Genomic DNA, 20,584 nt, shown 5'->3' on the forward strand with positions numbered 1-20,584 from the left:
TTGTTTGTATATCATAGATCATATCTTTTATATAATATTTTTGTACATCATTCCGTATAAACAAGACTTAATATAAACTATTTCTTGAATGTTTTCGTGTAATAATCTCCTGAAACTAATATTATAAATAATTCGAAGAGTTCTTTTCTGCAGAATAAGAAAAAATTCAATATCTGCGGCATTACCCCATGACAACATTTCATACGACATATGACTATGGAAATTGCTAAAATTAATTAGCTAAGCAGTACTTATGTCTGTGAGTTTTCGACTTATATATTATTAATATTATATAAATTAAAAATACTATTTTCGGTATTCGGTAATAGAACTTTTTAGCATAAAAATGTTGTAAGAAACTAAGACATTTTATAGGTAATTATGACTTATGATTGTAGACGAGCCTGTATAGTGGGATGTCGTTGTTTTACTGAAATTAAAACTAAATAAAAAAATCCTATCACTTCCATCACACTTTTTCGATGTTTGTAATTACAGCATGAAAGCATGATCATGTAAAAAAGTTTAGTTACCGTTAAGTCAGTAATTAATTATAGAAATAAAAGGTCTGGGTATCTAAATTCATACAACACTTTTCAAAGCAAGTCACGCTTCACAGCGAAAATCTGGCAACAAAATACAAAACTACAGATTAAAGGCAGGTTTTGTTGCAAACAAAAGTTTGAATGTATTATGTTTAAAAAGTTAAAAAATAAAGGATAATACGTCGATTGTTTTTGCCCAACGTTACTTGAGTATTTTTTTCTAAATACTGAATTCATATCAAATTATTCGTATGCGAGTTTTATTTAAATTTATGTTAAAACAACTTCATTCGCTATCAATTTAGGCATCGATATACCGTTTTTATCTATTCTGTGATTGCTTTATTTTGCGGAAAAAAAATATAAGTGCTTTATAGAATAATACGAACGAAACGAACATCATAATAGACTTCAATTTTCGTATCATTTAGTTACAGGAAAGGTAGTAATATACTTATAAAACATTTTTTTTTAGTTAGTGTAATCTTTAATTAGCAAAGCTATTTAGGTAAATAGTAAATCTGAGTTGAAGACAAATTTTCTTTTATTTATTTTTTTAAAGCATCTTCTTTTTATTCTTCCGCATTCACGCACAATACTGGTATTATAATAGATCGATATAAAACTTGCACTTAAATATAGGTATCTTTAATATCAAGCCGAGATGGCCCAGTGGTTAGAACGCCTGCATCTTAACCGATGATTTCGGGTTTAAACCCAGGCAGGCACAACTGAAATTTCATGTGCTTAATTTGTGTTTATAATTCATCTCGGCATCGTGCTCGGCGGTGAAGGAAAACATCGTGAGGAAACCTGCATGTGTCTAATTTCAACGAAATTCAGCCACATGTGTATTCCGCACACCCGTATTGGAGCAGCGTGGTGGAATATGCTCCAAACCTTCTCCTCAAAAGGAGAGGAGGCCTTTATTCCAGCAGTGGGACATTTACGGGCTGCTTATGTTATGCTTATGTAATATCAAGAAAAAAATATAAATGTTTGCTATAATTTTTATTGAGAACCACTTATTTTAATCGTCGGTTCGGAAGCTATTTAAATCGTCTTACTATATTAACAAAACAATACCATGATAACAAAATGTTTAAACAATTATTTTTTACCACATATGCCACGTAAATATATCACATAAAATAAAAGCGTTGTAGTGCACTTGATTGTGCTTTATCCAAATTATTTATAGATAAATGTAGTTAATTCCTAATACTGCCTTTATTCAGCCAATCATACGGTCTGTTAAGTTCCTGGTGATCTGCGGTAGTAGGTGACGGCAATCCCGAAACGATCCCCCAAGAGACGCGGTTACCACTGATTTCACTGCGTATATAATCGGTGCCATTGTATATCATACCTGGTTCACCTGAGGGGAACGCGTACTTGGAGGGAAGGGTATACGCGTTTCCCAGCGGAAACAGAAAGAAAAATTAGATTACCCATTAAAAACAATATCGTAAATAAGTGTAAATAAATTGAAAAGACGTATATATACACATGTAGCCTCAATTCGGTTTCACTACAGTGTAGGTAGGTACATAGGTCTACTCATTCTGAAAGAACATGTCGATTCAAAGGTAAACTCGGGTAACCGTGAAATACGTTCTCGATACACGCTTTGGCCGCAAATCAGGACCCCCTTTGCTGCCGCCGGCGTTGTGGGAATTCATATTTTGTTATATCCGGGATTCCGTCGGCGCGACGGAGTTCAACGTTCCGTATGATAAGTATATTTGCATATAATTTTAATATAAACATTCGGATTTCAATCCTTTATGTTATTTGGGAATATTTGTAACGCGACCGCGCGTGTCGCTTAGAGATAGTGAAAAATAACAAATTATTATAAAAGCAATGTTTAAAGGTCCTTTTTTTTAAAGAAAAGTAGTAATGTTACATTTTAAGAAATGACTAATATACCTCTTTACCCTTCCAATTAAGATTAAAGTTTGTACTAGGAGTTGGGACGACAATATGCCAAAAGGTCAGGATCGAACCTACGACTTTGTACATCGTTAGGCAACCCATAAGCCATTGCATTGTTGACTATTATGTTTTTATGACTGTCTGTCAGCTTCTTATTCTTTTACTTATTTTTATAAATTTTCTAGCGACTTATTTTCAATCAAGTAGTACGAATTTTTAGACCCAACTCAACATTAAAACGAATTTTGTGATTTGGATTAAATAAAATCTGTACCTATACGTAAAATTATTAACAGCTTTCAATAGCGGTACCTTCACTTGGTGGTAAGGCTTTGTGCAAGCTCATCTACGTAGGTACTACCCACTCATCACATATTCTAACGCCAAACAACAATACTTCGTAATGTTATATTCGGGTTTGAAGGGTAAGTGAACCAGTGTACAATACAGTCACAAGGGACATCTTATTTATTAAGGTCGGTGGCCATCGGCTATAAATATAATGAATATTTCTAACAGTGACAATGTTTATGGACAATATTAACATAATAAAAATAGCTATCCACTTAAAAGTATATATATTGGTAAATACGATGATATATACTGTTAAGTATATACGAATCATATTTTGAAGAAAAAAAATTACGATTTTTTTTTGGAAATTGCTGAAGGAAAAACGATGACGTGTTTTGATAGCATGTAGTTGATAGATAGGAGATAAAAGGCGTATAAGTACAAATAAAAATACCTACATTAATAAAAAACTATCTATTTCAAGCAATTAATCATAAAATAAAAATAAAAACTTATTTAAACATACAGAGTGCGAGGAGTCCGATAATATCAAAAATATAGACGTCTTCTGTCGAGTAAAAGAAGGTTATGCAGTTCAATTCACCGCGCTACTCCATTGGGGTTACCGGATGCGGATATACATGGTTCCGAATTTCTTAGAATACATACAGATTTTCTATCGATACGTCCCAACCATAAGCTCCATAGTAAACACAAATTTAACACTTGAAAAGTCTACGGTCTCTATACGATCGAAATATTTGTTACATTATTTTATTCTGCTCTTTTGACTTTTTGATATTTCCAAAATATTTATCAAATCTTACAAATAATACTTAAAATTTCATTACTTATATAATAGGAGTTTAATGTTCAGATGAAAATGACAAAATGTCTCAATGAGAACACTCTTTTCGACTGTGGCGGATTATTTAAATAATGCTTACATTAGGAGAAGTTGCACAACTCACTGGACAGCCCTAAAGGCCAGAAGGAACTCTACCTAATTTATGTAAAGACGATGAAATAAAAGAGCGATGGAAGGTTTATTTTGAAAAGCTTATGAATGAAGAGAATGACTGGAATGGTATACTTCAAGTAAATAAGGGATTAGTAAGAGAAATAAGCATAAGCATATGGATGAGGTAATGACACTTGTCAGAAGCATGAAAAATGGGAACGCTTTGAATACCTCTGATTATTTCCTCATTGAAGATTTAATAAAAATACATATGATATGTTTTTCATACATATGTATATATTTTACATTTTACTTAGAAAATAAATTTATATTAATCACTATCAATTTATAGTAATTTCTATATATATTTAATCGCGATTAAATATATATAGAAATAGATGAGTGAAAAATACATATATATTTATATGTTATTTCGCTCAATCGTGGTTAACAAAATTATTTAAAAAACATAATTAAACGAATGATATTTTAAATAAGGGTTACCAGGTTTTACTTAGTACTTAATTAATTGTCTACTTTTTTATTGCGGATTTTGTTTAATTTTCAAGGTGACAATGGTAAAAAAGTATATATAACGTTTAAAATATATTTTATTCTTCTTGCCTTCTGATATTTAATTAATTAGCCTTTGGCGGGTAATAATAGTAGGAGCAATCATCACTATACCACAGATTATTAAACACCTATTATTCATTTCATACTGATTCAAGGTCAAATTTTTTTATTCATCTTTACTCCTGTCATTTTAATAAACAGTAAAAAAATCTACTTCAAAATTGTATTGTAAATTTTTAATCCATTTAACTTCATAATAAGTAGTAAGTAATAAGTATCATCCATTTTGCACGTGACATTGGCAGAATATTTTTCTCTCAACCAGCGTGGATACATACGTCAGAAAAGAATTTGTGGCGCGAACTAAATTTTTGTTGGTTGTTTTAGTCGTGATAAGAATTTGTTTTCGAAGCATAAATTGTTTGAAAATAAAATACAGTTTCAAGACACATAATATTTATTTCAGCTTCAGGGCAGTGTGCATTTGCATTTAATCATCTTATTTATTTCATTAAGTACAATAATAAAACAGTTATGTTATTGTATACGAACATTCATAACTTATACGTAAACGCTTTCAATAGTTGCTTTCAACCAGCGTACCTATGTAATCTAACTGTTAAACTGTATCAACTAAGTTTCTAGCCGGTCTCAGTAGAAACTACATTCCAAACTGGTGGTAACTGTAAATTTAAATTAATCTTGTAAAGCTTAGTTGAATAATATATATAAAATTATACTGGTTCACTTACATTCCAGAAACACACTTATACAAAGAATTGGGGTCTGGCAGTAGAATAAATTTCATTCAATGCAATATTATATAAAAATATGTAATATTGCATTGAATGAAATATTCCTTATTTCGAATAAATAAGATGTTACAAATTGTTCGGATGTTAAATTATTTAACCACCATACATTAATAAAAAACAAATATTTATTCTCATTTTGTCGACAAGACACATTTTCATTAATATCAATAACAACCACATAAATTATTTAACTATAAAAATAATAGTTCCTTCTTTTCTTAAATTTCAAAATATTAAAATAAGTATTAAAGTTATATTAAATAATATAAAAATGTAGATGTAAAACTGGTATTATTTTTATTATGACAATTGGAAGTTTTGGACTTCTTAGGGCCAACACATCCAATAAAGCTTTATAAATTAAGATAATTTATTTAAGCTCTCATTTTGTTTGTTTTTTTCTTTTTTTGCTCTACCAAAGTACTATGGTTTCGACAGAGTAAATCTAACATTAAGGCACGGGTATGTAAACACTGGCAACTTTCAAACAGCAACATAGTACTAAGAAAATTTCTGGCCAGTAAATTACATCTTTCATTTGCCCGACCTGGTTTACACCCAGAACCTTGGGATATGCATAACATAGGTACAAGGTAACTGAAATACTTTAAGAAGTCATATATACTGGAGAGCCGAGATGACCCAGTGGATAGAATGAATGCATGTTAACCGATGATTTCGGGTTCAAACCCAGGAAGGCACCACTGAATTTTCATGTGCTTAATTTGTGTTTATAATTCATTTCGTGCTCGACGGTGCCGACCACCAACCCGCATTAGAGCAGCGTGGTGAAATATGCTCCAAAGCTTCTCCTCAAAGGGAGAGGAGGCCTTAGCCCAGCAGTGGGAAATTTTCAGGCTGCTAATATACTGCTATAAAAGGGTTCACGAACTTAAATTTAAAAATTGAATTATTTTAACTGATTTTTACTTAACAATGAGTCATACAACTGTTTTAAGTTTTAATCTATCCCAGAATTTAATGCAAGTGGGCTCTGATCATCCGATGAGCGATGACTTGATTTTGTATTTCACGCACTCTTATGTAATGGCCTGAGATTTCGATGATTTTGTAGACATTTTATAGAACAAAATTTATAATTATTGTATTCAAATGGAGCCTTCGGTAAATTCGCGGCGCACAGGAAACATTTCATGACGTCGGCTTTCATCTGGAAATTAAACAAATATTATGAATATTCGTATTTAATACACCAATATATTGTGGCCTCCTATTTAAACTAATGGTTATTAAAATAAATTATAATTAAACTTTTTTTATTATAATTATATATAATGAATTATTTATTATACTTGCTACTCAAATACGAAAGAGAAGAGAAACAAATTCTTTACTATTTTCAATTTAGACACAAGTATGCTGATTCAGTTGTACACAGTAATTGACATAACTAATCTTTCAGATCTGCCGAATACTTATTTAGATGGATAGATATTAAGATTAAAATAAATTTGCGTGTAATGTAAAATATCTGAATAAACCATTGTTTACATAATATATTTATTTAATAACAAAGAATCGTGAGTCCAAGGAATAGATTACACTTCTAAAGTTCTAAAGTTACCGAGTTCAATGGAATTGTAGAGTGTGGTCTACCTACAATAGATAAAAAAATAAGTTCACTTTTGAAAAAACTATATGTAATGGTAACGTCAATTGTTTTACTGTATTGTTATAGAACTATGATAGTTTAGCAGCGTTTACTGTTTACAACTCACATTACATATATTATTTATTTTATTTCAATTGCCGTTCTTTTAATTTTGCATTTCTTTAACATAGCATTACCTTTTCAGAGTCATTCATCTGCAAAAATTTATTCATCTTGCTTTTCTCGGCTTGCTTCTCCTTCTCTCGCTGACGTTTCGCTCTCTTCTGTTGGGCTTTCTTCTCTCTTTCTTGCTCCAACTGTTCGGGTGTCACGGGACCTGGTATTTGTGACTGAAAAAAATATATAGACACATTAAATCCCAGAAAATATTAAATGTATGTTGAATTATTTAATAATATTTCGTACTGGTAACACTGTTCTGTAAGTGTTACAGCCACTAAATTTGATTTTCCACCGATAATATTTCAATCCCACTTTAACGACATTTTATTAAAGCATTATTTTATGAATGTATTTCTTTGTCTTCCTTATCTTTTATATAACAAAAAATACTTGATTTTGAACATGCGTGGTGCGTGTACCTTGTTATAGTTGTACTTGTCCGGGAAGGTGGCCTGGAACAGCCGGAAAGCGACGCGCGTGTGTGCGTGCGTGGTGGCGGCGTACGGCGTCTGCAGCTGCGCGTTGCGCACGCACGGGTCGCTGCCCGCTTCCAGTAACTTACTAGACATGAGTACAAAATACTATTTCATTCACAATCACTAGTATACATTTTATAGTATCACCAGGAGTTTGAAAAAACCCATCCTGTTTTCTTGAATATTAAACATTACTATTAACAAGTTGCTTTTGGAAGTAAATTTCAACAAAATACTTTATTTTAATCCTTGTATCAACATTGATCGTTTTAATACTTTATTTCGATCAGATCAAATTGTATTTATCTATCCAGACAAGCTGTTTACTAATCATAAAACATTTATTATTAGTTATACAAAATATTAAGATAAATAACTATAAAGCAGAATATAAAAATAAAAATTTATATAAAGAAAAACGTTAAACCAGTATAATGTAAGGTCAGATATTAATTAACAAAACAAACATTTCTTAATGCTTATTGTTGAATATAGTAATATTACACAAGCAGAGATTAAATTTTTGTTAAATAGATTCTTAATAATTGCAACACTCACGTAACCATATCCGGCTTAGCAGCAATGGCGGCCTTGTGCAGCGCGGTGTTACCGTCCGCAGGATCTTGTACGTTACAAGCGGCTTCCAATTCATTCTCTTCGAAACATTCCAGGATAGTTTCTAATGAGTTGAGTTCCTTATCTGATATCATTTGCCACATCTGCAACGTAAAGAAAATCATTTTTAGATGAGAACTCAAGAAGATACATAAAACAAACTTAGGAATATGTTATATTATTAAAAAGTTGTAAAATTGTCTATGTCTATATTGTTCTCATTGTCTTTTATTAGTACAGGTACGCATGGACCTAAAAATTGTCATAATAATTAATGAATAACATTGATCGCAACTAAAATCCCAATGTAAAAAGTATCTATGGCTGAGCCTGATTTACCAGTTTCTTATTTGTTTAAGCTTAAATAGAGCGCAAAATTATTATTAATCAACGAGATTAAGATGATTCCATAGATTATTACAACTTTTTAACTAATAGATAATCCTATAATTTATATTATTTTACAAAGCAATTAAACTATACTATACTTTGAAATGCCGAAAATTCAAAGTATTCTTATAGCCTATTCCAATGTTAGTAGGAAAAAAGATAAACAAACTTTAGATTTACGTTTTTCATGCTATTTGCTAATAAATCACCTATATTGTGCACTACAAAGAGTTTATGATTAAGACATCTTTATTTATAATACAAAAATATTATACCTAACTGCTTGTTTCCACTTTAATTTACTTTCAAAATTCCTATAAGTTTCGCCGTTCAAAACGCAATTTTTTTAGCAAATCCATAGTGAATATCATATGTCTATATCTGTCAAATGTTGTTTATTTGGCTTTTTTCCTGTTATGGTTGCAATAGAGAATATATAGATCTTTTCACTCACGAAAGAGCGCACTCCTCGCGTAATTAACGACGTGCATAAGTGTGAGTAACGCTTGTGCTTACAAGAGGCCTTAGTGTGTGTGAGATGACTAATGTAAGAATAATATTAAATGAGAAGTCGTGGGACACCCGCTATGAACGGAGTTGCTTTCGCTTTACATAATTAATTAAATAAGAGACAGAGAGATAATAGATTGAGACATATATCTAATTGTACCCTACCTTTCTAACATTCGCAGATACTTTGGACGAAACGTTTTTAAGCGGTTTGCTATCGTCCGGTTTCTTTTTCTTCTTCTTCCTTACGAGATCTTTCATCTTTGCTGCACCACCTACATTCTCCTCTTCGCTATCAGACGAATTACTTTGTCCCGAATTGTGTAGAAGATCTTTTCTCGAATTGCTTATGACGCCATTGGTACATTGCTCTGAAAGGGTTTTTATCCAGCCTACAGGAGTTTCTTGATCTATGAAACATGGACCTTCATCCTCGCTCGATAGTAATTGTGTTGGCAGCTCGCGTGGCGTGCGTTCTCTGGGAAAAAAATATATTATTTAAATTTTCAATGAAATAATAAATATTACATCCTTATTGCGTGCAAACGTGTTGATTACACCCGGTGACATATGGCTACTGTACTTCATTAAGACATTTATGTCAAACTGTAGTTATATTTTGTAATATAAATTCATCCATAGTATATTTAATAGATAGGTGGACTAATATATATACAAATATAAAATTATCTTAAATTGACATGACATAATTGGCCGAGATCTAAATAATATCGACGAAACATATTCTCAGTTTTATTGTACAGTTGAGTGAGACCAGCCAACGATGAGTTTATACTCAAACACAGGAGCACCATCTATTCGCTCACTTTAGATAATCCGATTGGACAGCATATCCGACACGAGGAAAAGAGTTAAGGCGAAGGGCCGGCTGTATGTGCTTTTTATCAGCCCTATCTGGATTTTGAGCACAAAACATCGAAATCTGTGGCCTCTAGTCACTAGACCAACGAGGCAGTCAAACGTTTAGGCAGTTTTATTATCACTTATCAGAGTTTAAATGGCTAAGAAATATTAATTATGTATCTTTAAGATCTTAGCATAGACAAAAAGAGGAAATGGCAGACAGATAGAAAATAAAATAAACATTGTACCTAGACTTAGCTCTGTCAATTGGTTTGCTTGGAGTCTTCTTACTGCGGTCAACGGTTGTGTCCGAGCTGGATTTTGTGGTTGTCTTACTTGTAGACGCAATTAGTGCTTTTTGGAATAACTCCATTGTATCTAAAAATATAATAGATAGTAATGTTTTTCACTATAAAATTAATACACTTTAATATATTTTCTATGTCTTTTAATGTCTACAGCATATATTGTTCATATTTAATGAATATCAATATAACATGATACTATGTAATGCTATTAGCTTTGTGTTTGATATTTTTTCTCATAAAAGTCGAAATGAATGCTAAGACATTAGATTTTTTCATATTACCATCTAGAATTAATTGTAAACAATAATTTGGTTGTGCAAATTACAAGTTTATAATACAGTCTAAGAATGTATTTACTGTAAAATACATTTTTTTATAGCTAACTGTCTTAAATTTTGTTTGCATTAATTAAAATGTTCTATTAATATATTGAATATGTTAATTCTTACCATAAACCTCAATACTCGCAACTGTTTCGTGTACCCTCTTCACCTCCTTATAAGTGGGTTTCCGTGTAGGGAATGGCAGGACCCTTACTCTTAAATCATCTCTGTTCAAAGGAGAATTCTTCCCAAAGAGAGCAGCTTGATTTGTAGGTCCAACAGCTCGGTATAGAATAAGAGAACACCCTTTCAAATCTTCTGTCCATCCAGATATAATTTCTTGAACATGCTAAGAAATTTAAATAAATTAAAAGATTATAAATCAACCTCCAAAATTTAAATTATACATCTCCCAAAACCCCATCGGATCGATTAACATACCTCTAAAAACTGTGCTTGGTTGTATCGCCTCAGACTAGCACCAGCAGACCGAGGTGCATTACTATGCTGGTCCCTTGATATCTGTGCCTGACCCTGGCCTCTACGAGTCACGTACGAATGCATAGTTTTGTGGAGAACGGCGATACCACCGGAAAAAATTGCACCCGCAAAATGTCCACCGGATACCATTAGAATAGCCCATCGTTGGTAACCAGGTATAGTAAGTCGTTGACATCGTTCTACCCAAGCAACTCCTTCACCATCAGTTGAAAGCTCCTCCTACAAGAAAACACGACCATGTTATCAAAATAAAATATAAATAATAACTATAATAATATAATTAACAAATTTTTACCTTCTTATGATGCAGTATGCATCTGTATATACAAAAAACTTGTTTCTTTTGATTGGTAAAGAAAGCTTTGCAGTGTCTTGTAGCCGCTGCAAAGAGATCACTTGCGGGATTGGACCCACTCCCCTCAGTTTCGGAATCACTGCCAGATACACTTGAGTCATCTTAAATTAATATTAGAAAAAAAAAAATTAAAGCACTCAATATGAAACCGATCTTGTAAAAATTATAATAATGATACAATACTTATTACATCATATTGGATATAATTATTGATCCTTAACACCGTTTACATAAATAACCAATAAAGCATAATAGGTTTCACCCTTTGTAAGTGCCAAGCTACATGTTAATAGAGTACTAAGATAATAAAAATATCTAATTAACATCATACTTAATTTGTAACCGCATATACGTAAGCTTATTTTTCGAACATTTGATTTTCGCATGAATAAATTATTATTATATTAAATTAATTTTAATAGTAAAATTACATATAGGGGAATATCTATATAGGATGCAGGAGATAATCTCAAAATATATAATTGTGATTTCATTATAGACATAGCCTTATACTATATTGTACCTTGCTAAAATAAAGAGGTATTTCATAAAGATCAATTTTGCAACTAATTTAGATTCTAATTGTAATATTTACTTTACTCAATCATTTTTATTATATAACTAATTATTTAATAGAAGAATTTTGATACAAAATAGCGAGTGTAGTGTAAAAACCTATATAATTTTTATTCTTACCTTGTTTTGAATTAAATTGTCCTAAGCTCAATGGTGCTTTTCCAAACAATTTTCTCTTTAAGTTATGTGTATGCCAATGTTGCTTATAATGCGCAGTCTGCTGTACGCGAGATTCAAAAGGACCAACTCCACAGCAGGAACAGCTGTTACCATCGGATGGTCCATTGATGGTTAAGGCTCTGAGACGCTTGAGCACACTCGCCTCATCCACTGTTAAAGGTTCAATAATAAATTAATAAGTTATATCATATTGGGGTTGATGAGTATTTCAAAATATTACGTATAAGGGAACACCAACAGGATAATGTATGTAATAATTTTTACCAAGTTAATATATTTATATATTTACTTACCAACTTGATGTGATTCAGTCAGCATGCATGCTGCAACTTGCAATCCATTGAGCAATTTCTCAAAATTATCCGATTCAAAAATTCGAACAGTTTTAGGTTTTACTAAATTATCAGTTTTTGTACTCATTATTACATACTTATTCAACTATACGTTTATATAAAATATTATTACGCTCCGCGTTACGTCACGTAATTACTGAATTTAAAAATGTTGTGCAATGTAGATTATTATTGAATACTTTTTGACAAAATATAACCCTACGACTCATTGACAAAATCTGTTTTGACTTTTGACAATGTGAAGTGTGAAGTGAAGTTAAGCAGTGTCAAATCAAATGTCAACTTTGAAGTTTGGAGTCAAATGAGTGATGTAAAACATAATGTCATACGGTACGGTAAATAAATCGATTTTCATAACAATCGACTTTTAATCGGTATAACTATTGAATTCAATCCCATAATACGATTCATAGAAGGAGGAGTAATGATAAACGAATATTACAGTTATGTTTTTCGGTTTAGCTGTTAATACGTTTTATACAATAAATATTTAAATACAGAAAGTTATTAAATAATATTTCTTTAGATGTTATACAACGCTATTCCATTGCGATCGATGCCAATCTTATTCAAATAACATTAAAAACTCAATTTTTTAGCGAATCCATAATTAATCAAAATCAAAATAAAATCAAATCAAGTTTATTCAAGTAAACTTCACAACGAAGCGTTTTTGAATCAGTCTTGCAGAACCATCGATAGCTTGACTATAGTAGTTGACCTCGAAAACTATTCAGGATATCGATTGAACTATCGATAGCTCTCCATGAGCGACCCATATACATTTTGAGTGAACTATGGTTTCAAAATAAGAACTCTTATATACGACTGTACGCTACTAGCTGGGAAGGTAACCACATAAAACAAGCACAACATGACCACTGTACCACTGTACTAAAACACAGTCAACTACATTACTTATATTAAAAACGCAATACTAACAAAAATCACTGGCTATCGATAGCACAAAAATATCAATCTGATAATCAAACTATAGATAATATCGGTAAGTTTTGGTTCTTGCAATACTATCGATATTATCAATAGTATTTCTTACGGGGAGCTATCGATACTATCGCTTACACCTTAATTACTATCAATAGATAATCGATTGTCTATCGATAGTGAGCTATCGATATGCAACACTATAATTAATAGCATAGATTATTAGGCGTCAATTAAATGTCAATGTTTGTTATTTTGCTTTAGGTTTGTTATGGTTGGAATAGATTATATGGATTGGAATAATGGTTACAAACCTAAATTAAATTTAGGAAATAAAAAAAATATATCATCTAAAACTTTCTTAGCATTATGGATAATGCGAAAGACCGCGTACTTGTGTATTGATCCTGTACCTACAAACTATTTCATAATAATTCATTTCATTTTTTTTCCTATTTGTACTTTACTCTTGCAATAAATTTATAAGTTTTATATATGTATATGTATAGCATTGGTTGGCGGACAAGCATATGGGACAATGGCGCTGTAAGATATATTAACCATTCCTTACATCACCTATGCGCCACCAACCTTAGGAACTAAGATGTTATGTCCCTTGTGCCTGTGATTACACTGGCTCACTCACCCTTCCAACCGGAACACAACAATAGAGAGTACTGTTATTTGGCGTAGAATATCTGATGAGTGGGTGGTACCCACCCAGACGGGCTTGCACAAAGCCCTACCACCAAGTAAGTTCAGATGGCAAATGATCAAATAAGACCCTTAACATGAAGTCAACATGTAAAAATTAACGTAACATGGTCATTGTCATCCATAGACACTGTTATACTAAAAGGTACCAAAGAACAGGAGGTATAATAGGGTAGGGGTAGTTAAGCCGTCGGGATGACACAGTAAAATGCGCTAGCAATACCGTAACGTACCGCTGGTTTTTAGTATTGCTGTATTCCGATTCGAAGGGTTAGTGAGCCAACGTAACTATAGGCACAAGGGCCATAAAATCTTAGTTTCTAAGGTTGATGAGGTTTATTATCAAGGTATTGAATTATTTTATTTGTATAAGGATTTTCTTACCAAAAATTGCATTTATGTATTCCTCACACTGTAAGCGGATTGATATGGACTATGGACATGGTGAACTCCTAGATCCTAGATCCTAGTATATATATAATAAAATAGAGGCAATAAGCAGGTTAAGGCCCTAAAGCAAACACGACGTGATTGGTTGCTTCCGAGCGGATATTTTGCCGCGACGTCGCGTCGTGACACAAGAATATTAAATCAGGAAAATCTTTAAGCGAACTCGTTAAGAAATAAAATATGCAGAACATGTATAATACGTATTTCCTTAATAATAATATGATTTATTGTAGTATAATATAATTTATTTTAACAAATCTAATAAAAATACATAAGACCTGAATTTATATAAGATATAATTTTTTTAATTACTATATAAGTATAGTATGTTAAGGCATAAGATTTAAATGTCAATTTTTTATAAGTTATAGCAAAAAAAGAGGTTCGGAAAGAAATAAATTCAAAAATAACAGCAATGCCAAACTTTTCGTTGGTCGTTAGGCACATCAGACAGACAAAGTTATTTTCGTATTTATAAAATTAGCATAGATATGTATTTTTAAATTGTAATTTAAAACAAAATAATTAAGATTTTGTAATTAATTGGATTCATAAAAATATTCATTTCATTAACAAGATTGACTGTGAGTTAATCAATGAAATTTTACAGCATCGTACTGTTTATTATTCACAATAATAAAGCAATGGAACTAGAGAAACTTCAATTTTGCAAAGGATTGCAATGTGACGGTGTTCAGGATGTAAACGTGTGTGGATTACGCACGGAAAAAAACGGATTCAGATTGAAACTATTCAAAAATGAATGTGAACTCATGAAATATGGTTGCACCGTAAATAACGAACTTGGTTAAGTAACAATTAACAATAATTAGCCTTGCTTTAAAACGTCGTTTAGCTGGTCTTTGGTTAAGTCTTTAATTATTAAATTGGCTTATTGAGTTACATTACAAGGTTTTCCCGGTAATGTTTAGCAAAGTATCTTTATGTAGAATTATATTCGATCTCCACAGACAGTCGCGTTTGTGCTTTTTTAAATTATTTCATTTTCGCTTTTTTTTATACAGCCGTGTCTTTTGTTGTCGAGGCATATACTTATAATTACACTATGACTTTTGTTTTCTTTAGTGTCATCTTACATCAACTATTTTCAGATTTTTTTTGTATTTCTTCCATCCAATACAATATAAAATCAAAAACTAATTACTTTATAAAAAAAAAATTATAGTCATATAACCTCCTGCCATTGTGTCGAATGCAAATCTGCCAAATCTATGAGTTTCTTGCAGGTTCTTCTCGGTAGAATCTGTATGCCGAACCGGTGGTAGCTTCACTTATACATAGATACTTATACAGTTTGTTAAATGACGATTCAAAAGTGCTTGTAAAAGCCTACTTGAAAAAAGTATATTTTGATTTTTTTTTTTTATTCACCCGATCATATTTTGGCAAGTTGCACAGAAACTTAGAAGCCTTAGCCCAACATTGAGACATTTACAGACTGTTTACTTGACATTTTTTAATAGAATTTTTTATTAGAATATTAATCTGATTAATTGTTGATTTTGTTACATTTAACCCTTTTAAAAGCTTATAGAATTAATCTGATTATACCTGTTTAATTTCCATATAACATTTAATGCTATGACAGGAATATTATCGTAATGGACTATTCAATATTACAGCTTACGGATTAATTAACAAAGAGTACTGCGAGCAGTCATTTGCAGGTTTTAATGATAGTCTGTATAGTGTGGAGAATAATGATCAAAAATCGAACAGTATTTTATTTCATGCTAACGGAACAGACTGCCCAGATTATAAATGCATTAACGAAAATATACACGAAGTGTGCGGCATCAGACAAGATGGCGTCGGTTACGGAATTAAATTATTTAAGAGTAAATGCGAATTAGTAAAAAATAATTGTGAAAATGAACAGAAATATGATGAAACTGATCTATTTATTTGTAAAGAATCAGATAATATTAGTAAAGATGCGTATAATGTAAATTTTACTAGTAAAAAATATGATGAAAAAGAAGATAAAAATTATAAAAATTTAGTAGTTATAAACGGCAATATGCTTGGACTTAATGGTGATATAAATGACACAATCGACACTTTCTTTGCTGCGTCTCATGTATTTGATTTACCGTTAAAAGAAATACGACCTTTCAATACTAGGAGGAAGCATTTGAAATACGCTGGACCTGCAAAGGTATTCGTACCTTGGATTGTTATACCTAAAAATATTAGCAACGACACATTCCACAGACCCACGCTATCATCGTGCTACCACAAGTGCCCAATTGTGAGTTTAATAATGTAAACTTTTTCTTAATTAATTATAATATTTTACCTCCAAATAACAACACTCAGTACTATTGTAAACCAATTTGTAGGTTGAGTGTGGCAGTGTATCCGCTGGCACAAGATACATTACATCTTAGTTCCCAAGTTTGGCGCAATGGCGTTGTAATAAATGGTTAAAATTTCTCAATGCATCAATATATATGGACCAGTGACCATTTCCCTTAATAAGACCTATATATTCGTTAACCAATCCATATTATAAAAAAAAAACCTCGAATGGTTTCCAATGGTATAGAAGACCACACATTCCTGTTATGTAATTGGAAATGTATTTTATTAAAAATTTTAGTCTGTTCTAGTTGTAGTCTTATAATTTATTTACAGTTTATAATAAATAGTTACTAAATCATTCATCCGATTGCGATAATCTCATGTTACAGAAATGTCCAGATACCTATGCACCGGTGTGCGGAGTCCCTGGCATCGTGGCGCGTGAACCGGCTTTAATGTTCCAGAACCACTGCTTCATGGACGTAGCTCAGTGTAAGATGTTTTGGGAAGGAAAAAGTAGTACATCGCACAGCTCCTGTTAGTTCATGAATATTAAACCATATTTTATTAGAATAGCTATATTTAGTTAAGCCTCTACGTCACTATATAGCTTAGCGAACCTTTATAATTAAAAAAAAAACCTAAAGAATAAGCGCGGGCTTAACTATTTTCTCCTCCAGTTAATAGTAAAATGATAAGCGTGGGTACGACAATAGCTAAAGGAGTCATGATTGAAATTGCAAGCAGCCTATGTAGTTATATATTGAGGATTCAAATGTCCTCTATCTAATATTAATATTACAAATCAGAATCGTACCTACCATAAAAAAGTTCGAACTACCGAGTAAATTTAGATTTAGACAACAATACCACATACTATCAACTGTTGCTATTCCTGTATTCACCAAACTATCGAACTACATGTACCTATTTGCGTACATCGATGGCTTCGTGATACCTTTGTTTATATGCCAACTGTGATGGCTACATCAAAGGCTTAGGGATGGGAGGCTGCGTTCAATCAATATGGACACCCAAGGCACTTGTTAACGTCACAGTGAAATCAAAACTAGCGCATCTATCGTGTAGGTATTAGTTACAAATTAATGTTATGGTTTGGTTCGTGGAGATACGCATCGGTGCGCAGAATGTGCTTTTGATAAAGTGATGTACGCGTATGCAAGGTATATTTGAAAGGTAAAACATTTGTGTTTCAAATAAATTAAATTAATAAATAGATACTTATCGATGTTTGTGTTTTATAATGTATAAGGAAATAACAAAATGGCGACTATAATTAGTTATATTAAAACAATATCATAGGCGGAAAATATTTATAAATTATGAATAGTTTGACAGAAAAAAAATATTTCCATTATCGGAACGCTAAAATTAAAAAAAATCTTGATATTTGATTACAAAATTATTAGTAGGTTGTTATCGTGACCTTTTTTATTATTACATACTATTTACATATATGTACTATTTTTTATTCCTAGGCTATCTGCCAAATGTTTTTATTTTTATTTACAAAGGGATTATTTTTTTTTTAAATATATAAAGACTATTTTAAAATATAATGCAACCCCTAAGTCGCCTAAAAAATCAGGACGAGACGTTGTCGTGAATGGACCCGTGACACTTTCCCGTAATTACAAGGCCCAGATTATATGGTTTTGTTCATTTCTGCGTATGTGTAAAAAAAAAACAAAGATATTCTCTGTCTCTTCTTGTTTTATAAGTAGGAATTATGGAATACGAAGCATTTCACTACAAAGCGATACCCACCACAATACTTCATAAACACAGTAAATCAAAGTTTAGAAATAAGATACCCAAAATATTTTTATACTTACATATTGAACTAATTAAATCTCTAATATTTTAAAGCGTACGTTGAGGCTTCCTTTTTGTTCTGCATGGGAGATGAAATGAATGCCGTCTATAGGTTCTTACCCGCTATAAGGACGCTGCAACACATGGGACGTCTGAAGAAGAAAGGAAAATTCAGAGCCAAATTAAGAAATTTTAGATATTTGAGTGAGTTCAGATCGGGACGTCCTAAATTTATGGGTTGAATAAAAACTTTTTTGTGTTGTAATTGATTGTCTCATTTATTTGAAAACGATTTTTATATGAAACATGGCAAACATTTTCAAGTACCTACCTACATATATTTTTATTTATTATTTATTTATATTAGTAATGAGAAGAAACTGACGAAAATCAAAAATTGACAGGATTGGAATAAAAATTAACAATAATTTTATCAAATGCTATCATAGTGACTACTCTATAGATCACACTGGAATTTTAGTAAAACCATTTTAATTATTTACTATGATTACCTACCTGTCTCTAATTATATTAACTTTTACAACTGAATTTTCAAATTTAATCGTAACTTGGCTACCCACCATGGCTTGCATCAATAAAATAACTCAAGGTACCAGAAGTTCATAATCTTAGTGCAAATTTTATCAATAGAAAAGTTCAATAGTAAAAATCGCATATAAAACAACAGATTCATAGTATTTAAACACAAATAATTGGCTTAATTTAATAAATTTAAAAATAACAAAAGCAAATAATTGTGTTTGAAATGATCAATAAGTTGATTTGAAAAGACGAAAAACGTATAAATAATATATTTTAAACGCACAAAGTTCCAAGTAAACTGCAAGTAGTAATAAAAACTGCTAATTTTACAACAAACCTATAATTTAATAAACTTAGTGATTACATAATACACTAATGGCTGTTCAATGTGTAACCTAATTGATACACCGGTCATTACAACCGACAGCCGCGTGAACGACTTCGATCCTTGTTCATAACCAATATTTGTGTAGACCATACGGATGTTTGCCGTGGTCTGGATATTTGTATTTGTATCGTGCATATCCGTCCCCTTTCCCCCGATGCAGGCGTGTCGGGGGCCGTTGAATCGGAACCATTTATCGAACGCGAATTTAACACTTTATTATACGTACTGGTACTGATAAAATATACAATTATATCAAAAGATAATTATTAAAACATGCTTATCTTTTGAAAAATATATTAAGCAATCCACCCGTCCTGGTTTCACAATAAGGTTATAGACCATTTTGTATAATTCATCATTCATCATTTAGTTAAAAAAACAAAACTAAATAGAAAAAATATTGGTTTTTCTGGCTGGAAAAGTTCAAATTCTCGATATAATATTATAGTGGAAATTAGCTAAATACAAAGCATGAAAGATAGAAGATGGATCATACAGGTCAAAAAGAGCGTGATCGGAGAAAATTCGGAAATGGGGAACTCCCGCCCAGAGATGAGCAGTACCCTGTATAAGGCCTAATTTGTGCCGTGTATATATATACCTAATTAAATACCTACCTTATAAATCTTTTTTTTTAATATTATTATTTTAAATGTTAAAATAATTGCCTTTGAACATAATATTCATCAAAGCAACCCACAACAAAAGCAATGGACATCAATTATATCATAATAGTAAATTAAAAACATCCGCTCAATGTAGAATCATACAAATCAAACATTCCATAATTAAAATACGTTTAATTAAATCGCAAAGGATTTCACATTGAAGTGGTTTTAATTGGGAACCGTGTTTTTCATATTTTCAACATTTTAAACAATACCGTAAATATGCCTCACCGATCAAAAAGGTTACCACGAAACGCATCCAATGTAGTTTATTAAATTCCGATACTAAAATATCTGTAATGTGAAATGAAATTTCGTGAAACATTTGTGTATATATGAA

At 31.5% G+C, this 20,584-nt stretch overlaps 2 protein-coding genes across 2 annotated transcripts; one reads left to right on the forward strand and one right to left on the reverse strand.

Moving 5' to 3' along the window:
• Positions 1–4,759: 4,759 nt before the first annotated feature.
• On the reverse strand, positions 4,760–12,589 carry LOC125068400 (ankyrin repeat and zinc finger domain-containing protein 1-like). The gene is made up of 11 exons (XM_047677499.1): positions 12,316–12,589; positions 11,963–12,172; positions 11,207–11,367; positions 10,852–11,130; positions 10,537–10,759; positions 10,028–10,157; positions 9,081–9,393; positions 7,959–8,119; positions 7,344–7,485; positions 6,939–7,091; positions 4,760–6,300 (listed from the first exon to the last, which is right to left on the reverse strand). Exons 1-11 carry the CDS (start codon positions 12,440–12,442, stop codon positions 6,160–6,162), a joined length of 2,040 nt encoding a protein of 679 aa, XP_047533455.1. The 5' UTR covers positions 12,443–12,589; the 3' UTR covers positions 4,760–6,159.
• Positions 12,590–16,468: 3,879 nt separating this feature from the next.
• Positions 16,469–18,887, forward strand: LOC125068375 (the record flags this gene model as incomplete). Its single annotated transcript, XM_047677474.1, has 3 exons — positions 16,469–16,756; positions 17,199–17,346; positions 18,700–18,887. Coding segments are annotated over 3 exons (624 nt in total), but the record flags the coding sequence as incomplete, so codon positions are not given.
• Positions 18,888–20,584: the final 1,697 nt, after the last annotated feature.

This window comes from Vanessa atalanta, chromosome 13, assembly GCF_905147765.1.
Source record: "Vanessa atalanta chromosome 13, ilVanAtal1.2, whole genome shotgun sequence".
Classification (NCBI taxonomy): domain Eukaryota; kingdom Metazoa; phylum Arthropoda; class Insecta; order Lepidoptera; family Nymphalidae; genus Vanessa; species Vanessa atalanta.

Bases quoted from the DNA above. Each gene is read 5' to 3' on its own strand.
- LOC125068400 (XM_047677499.1), bottom strand. From the start codon at position 12,442: ATGAGTACAAAAACTGATAATTTAGTAAAACCTAAAACTGTTCGAATT. The intron at 12,173-12,315 runs GTAAGTAAATAT...AACCTTTAACAG, and splicing joins GACTGAATCACATCAAGTTG to TGGATGAGGCGAGTGTGCTC. The intron at 9,394-10,027 runs GTACAATGTTTA...TTTTTTTCCCAG, and splicing joins ATTGACAGAGCTAAGTCTAG to AGAACGCACGCCACGCGAGC.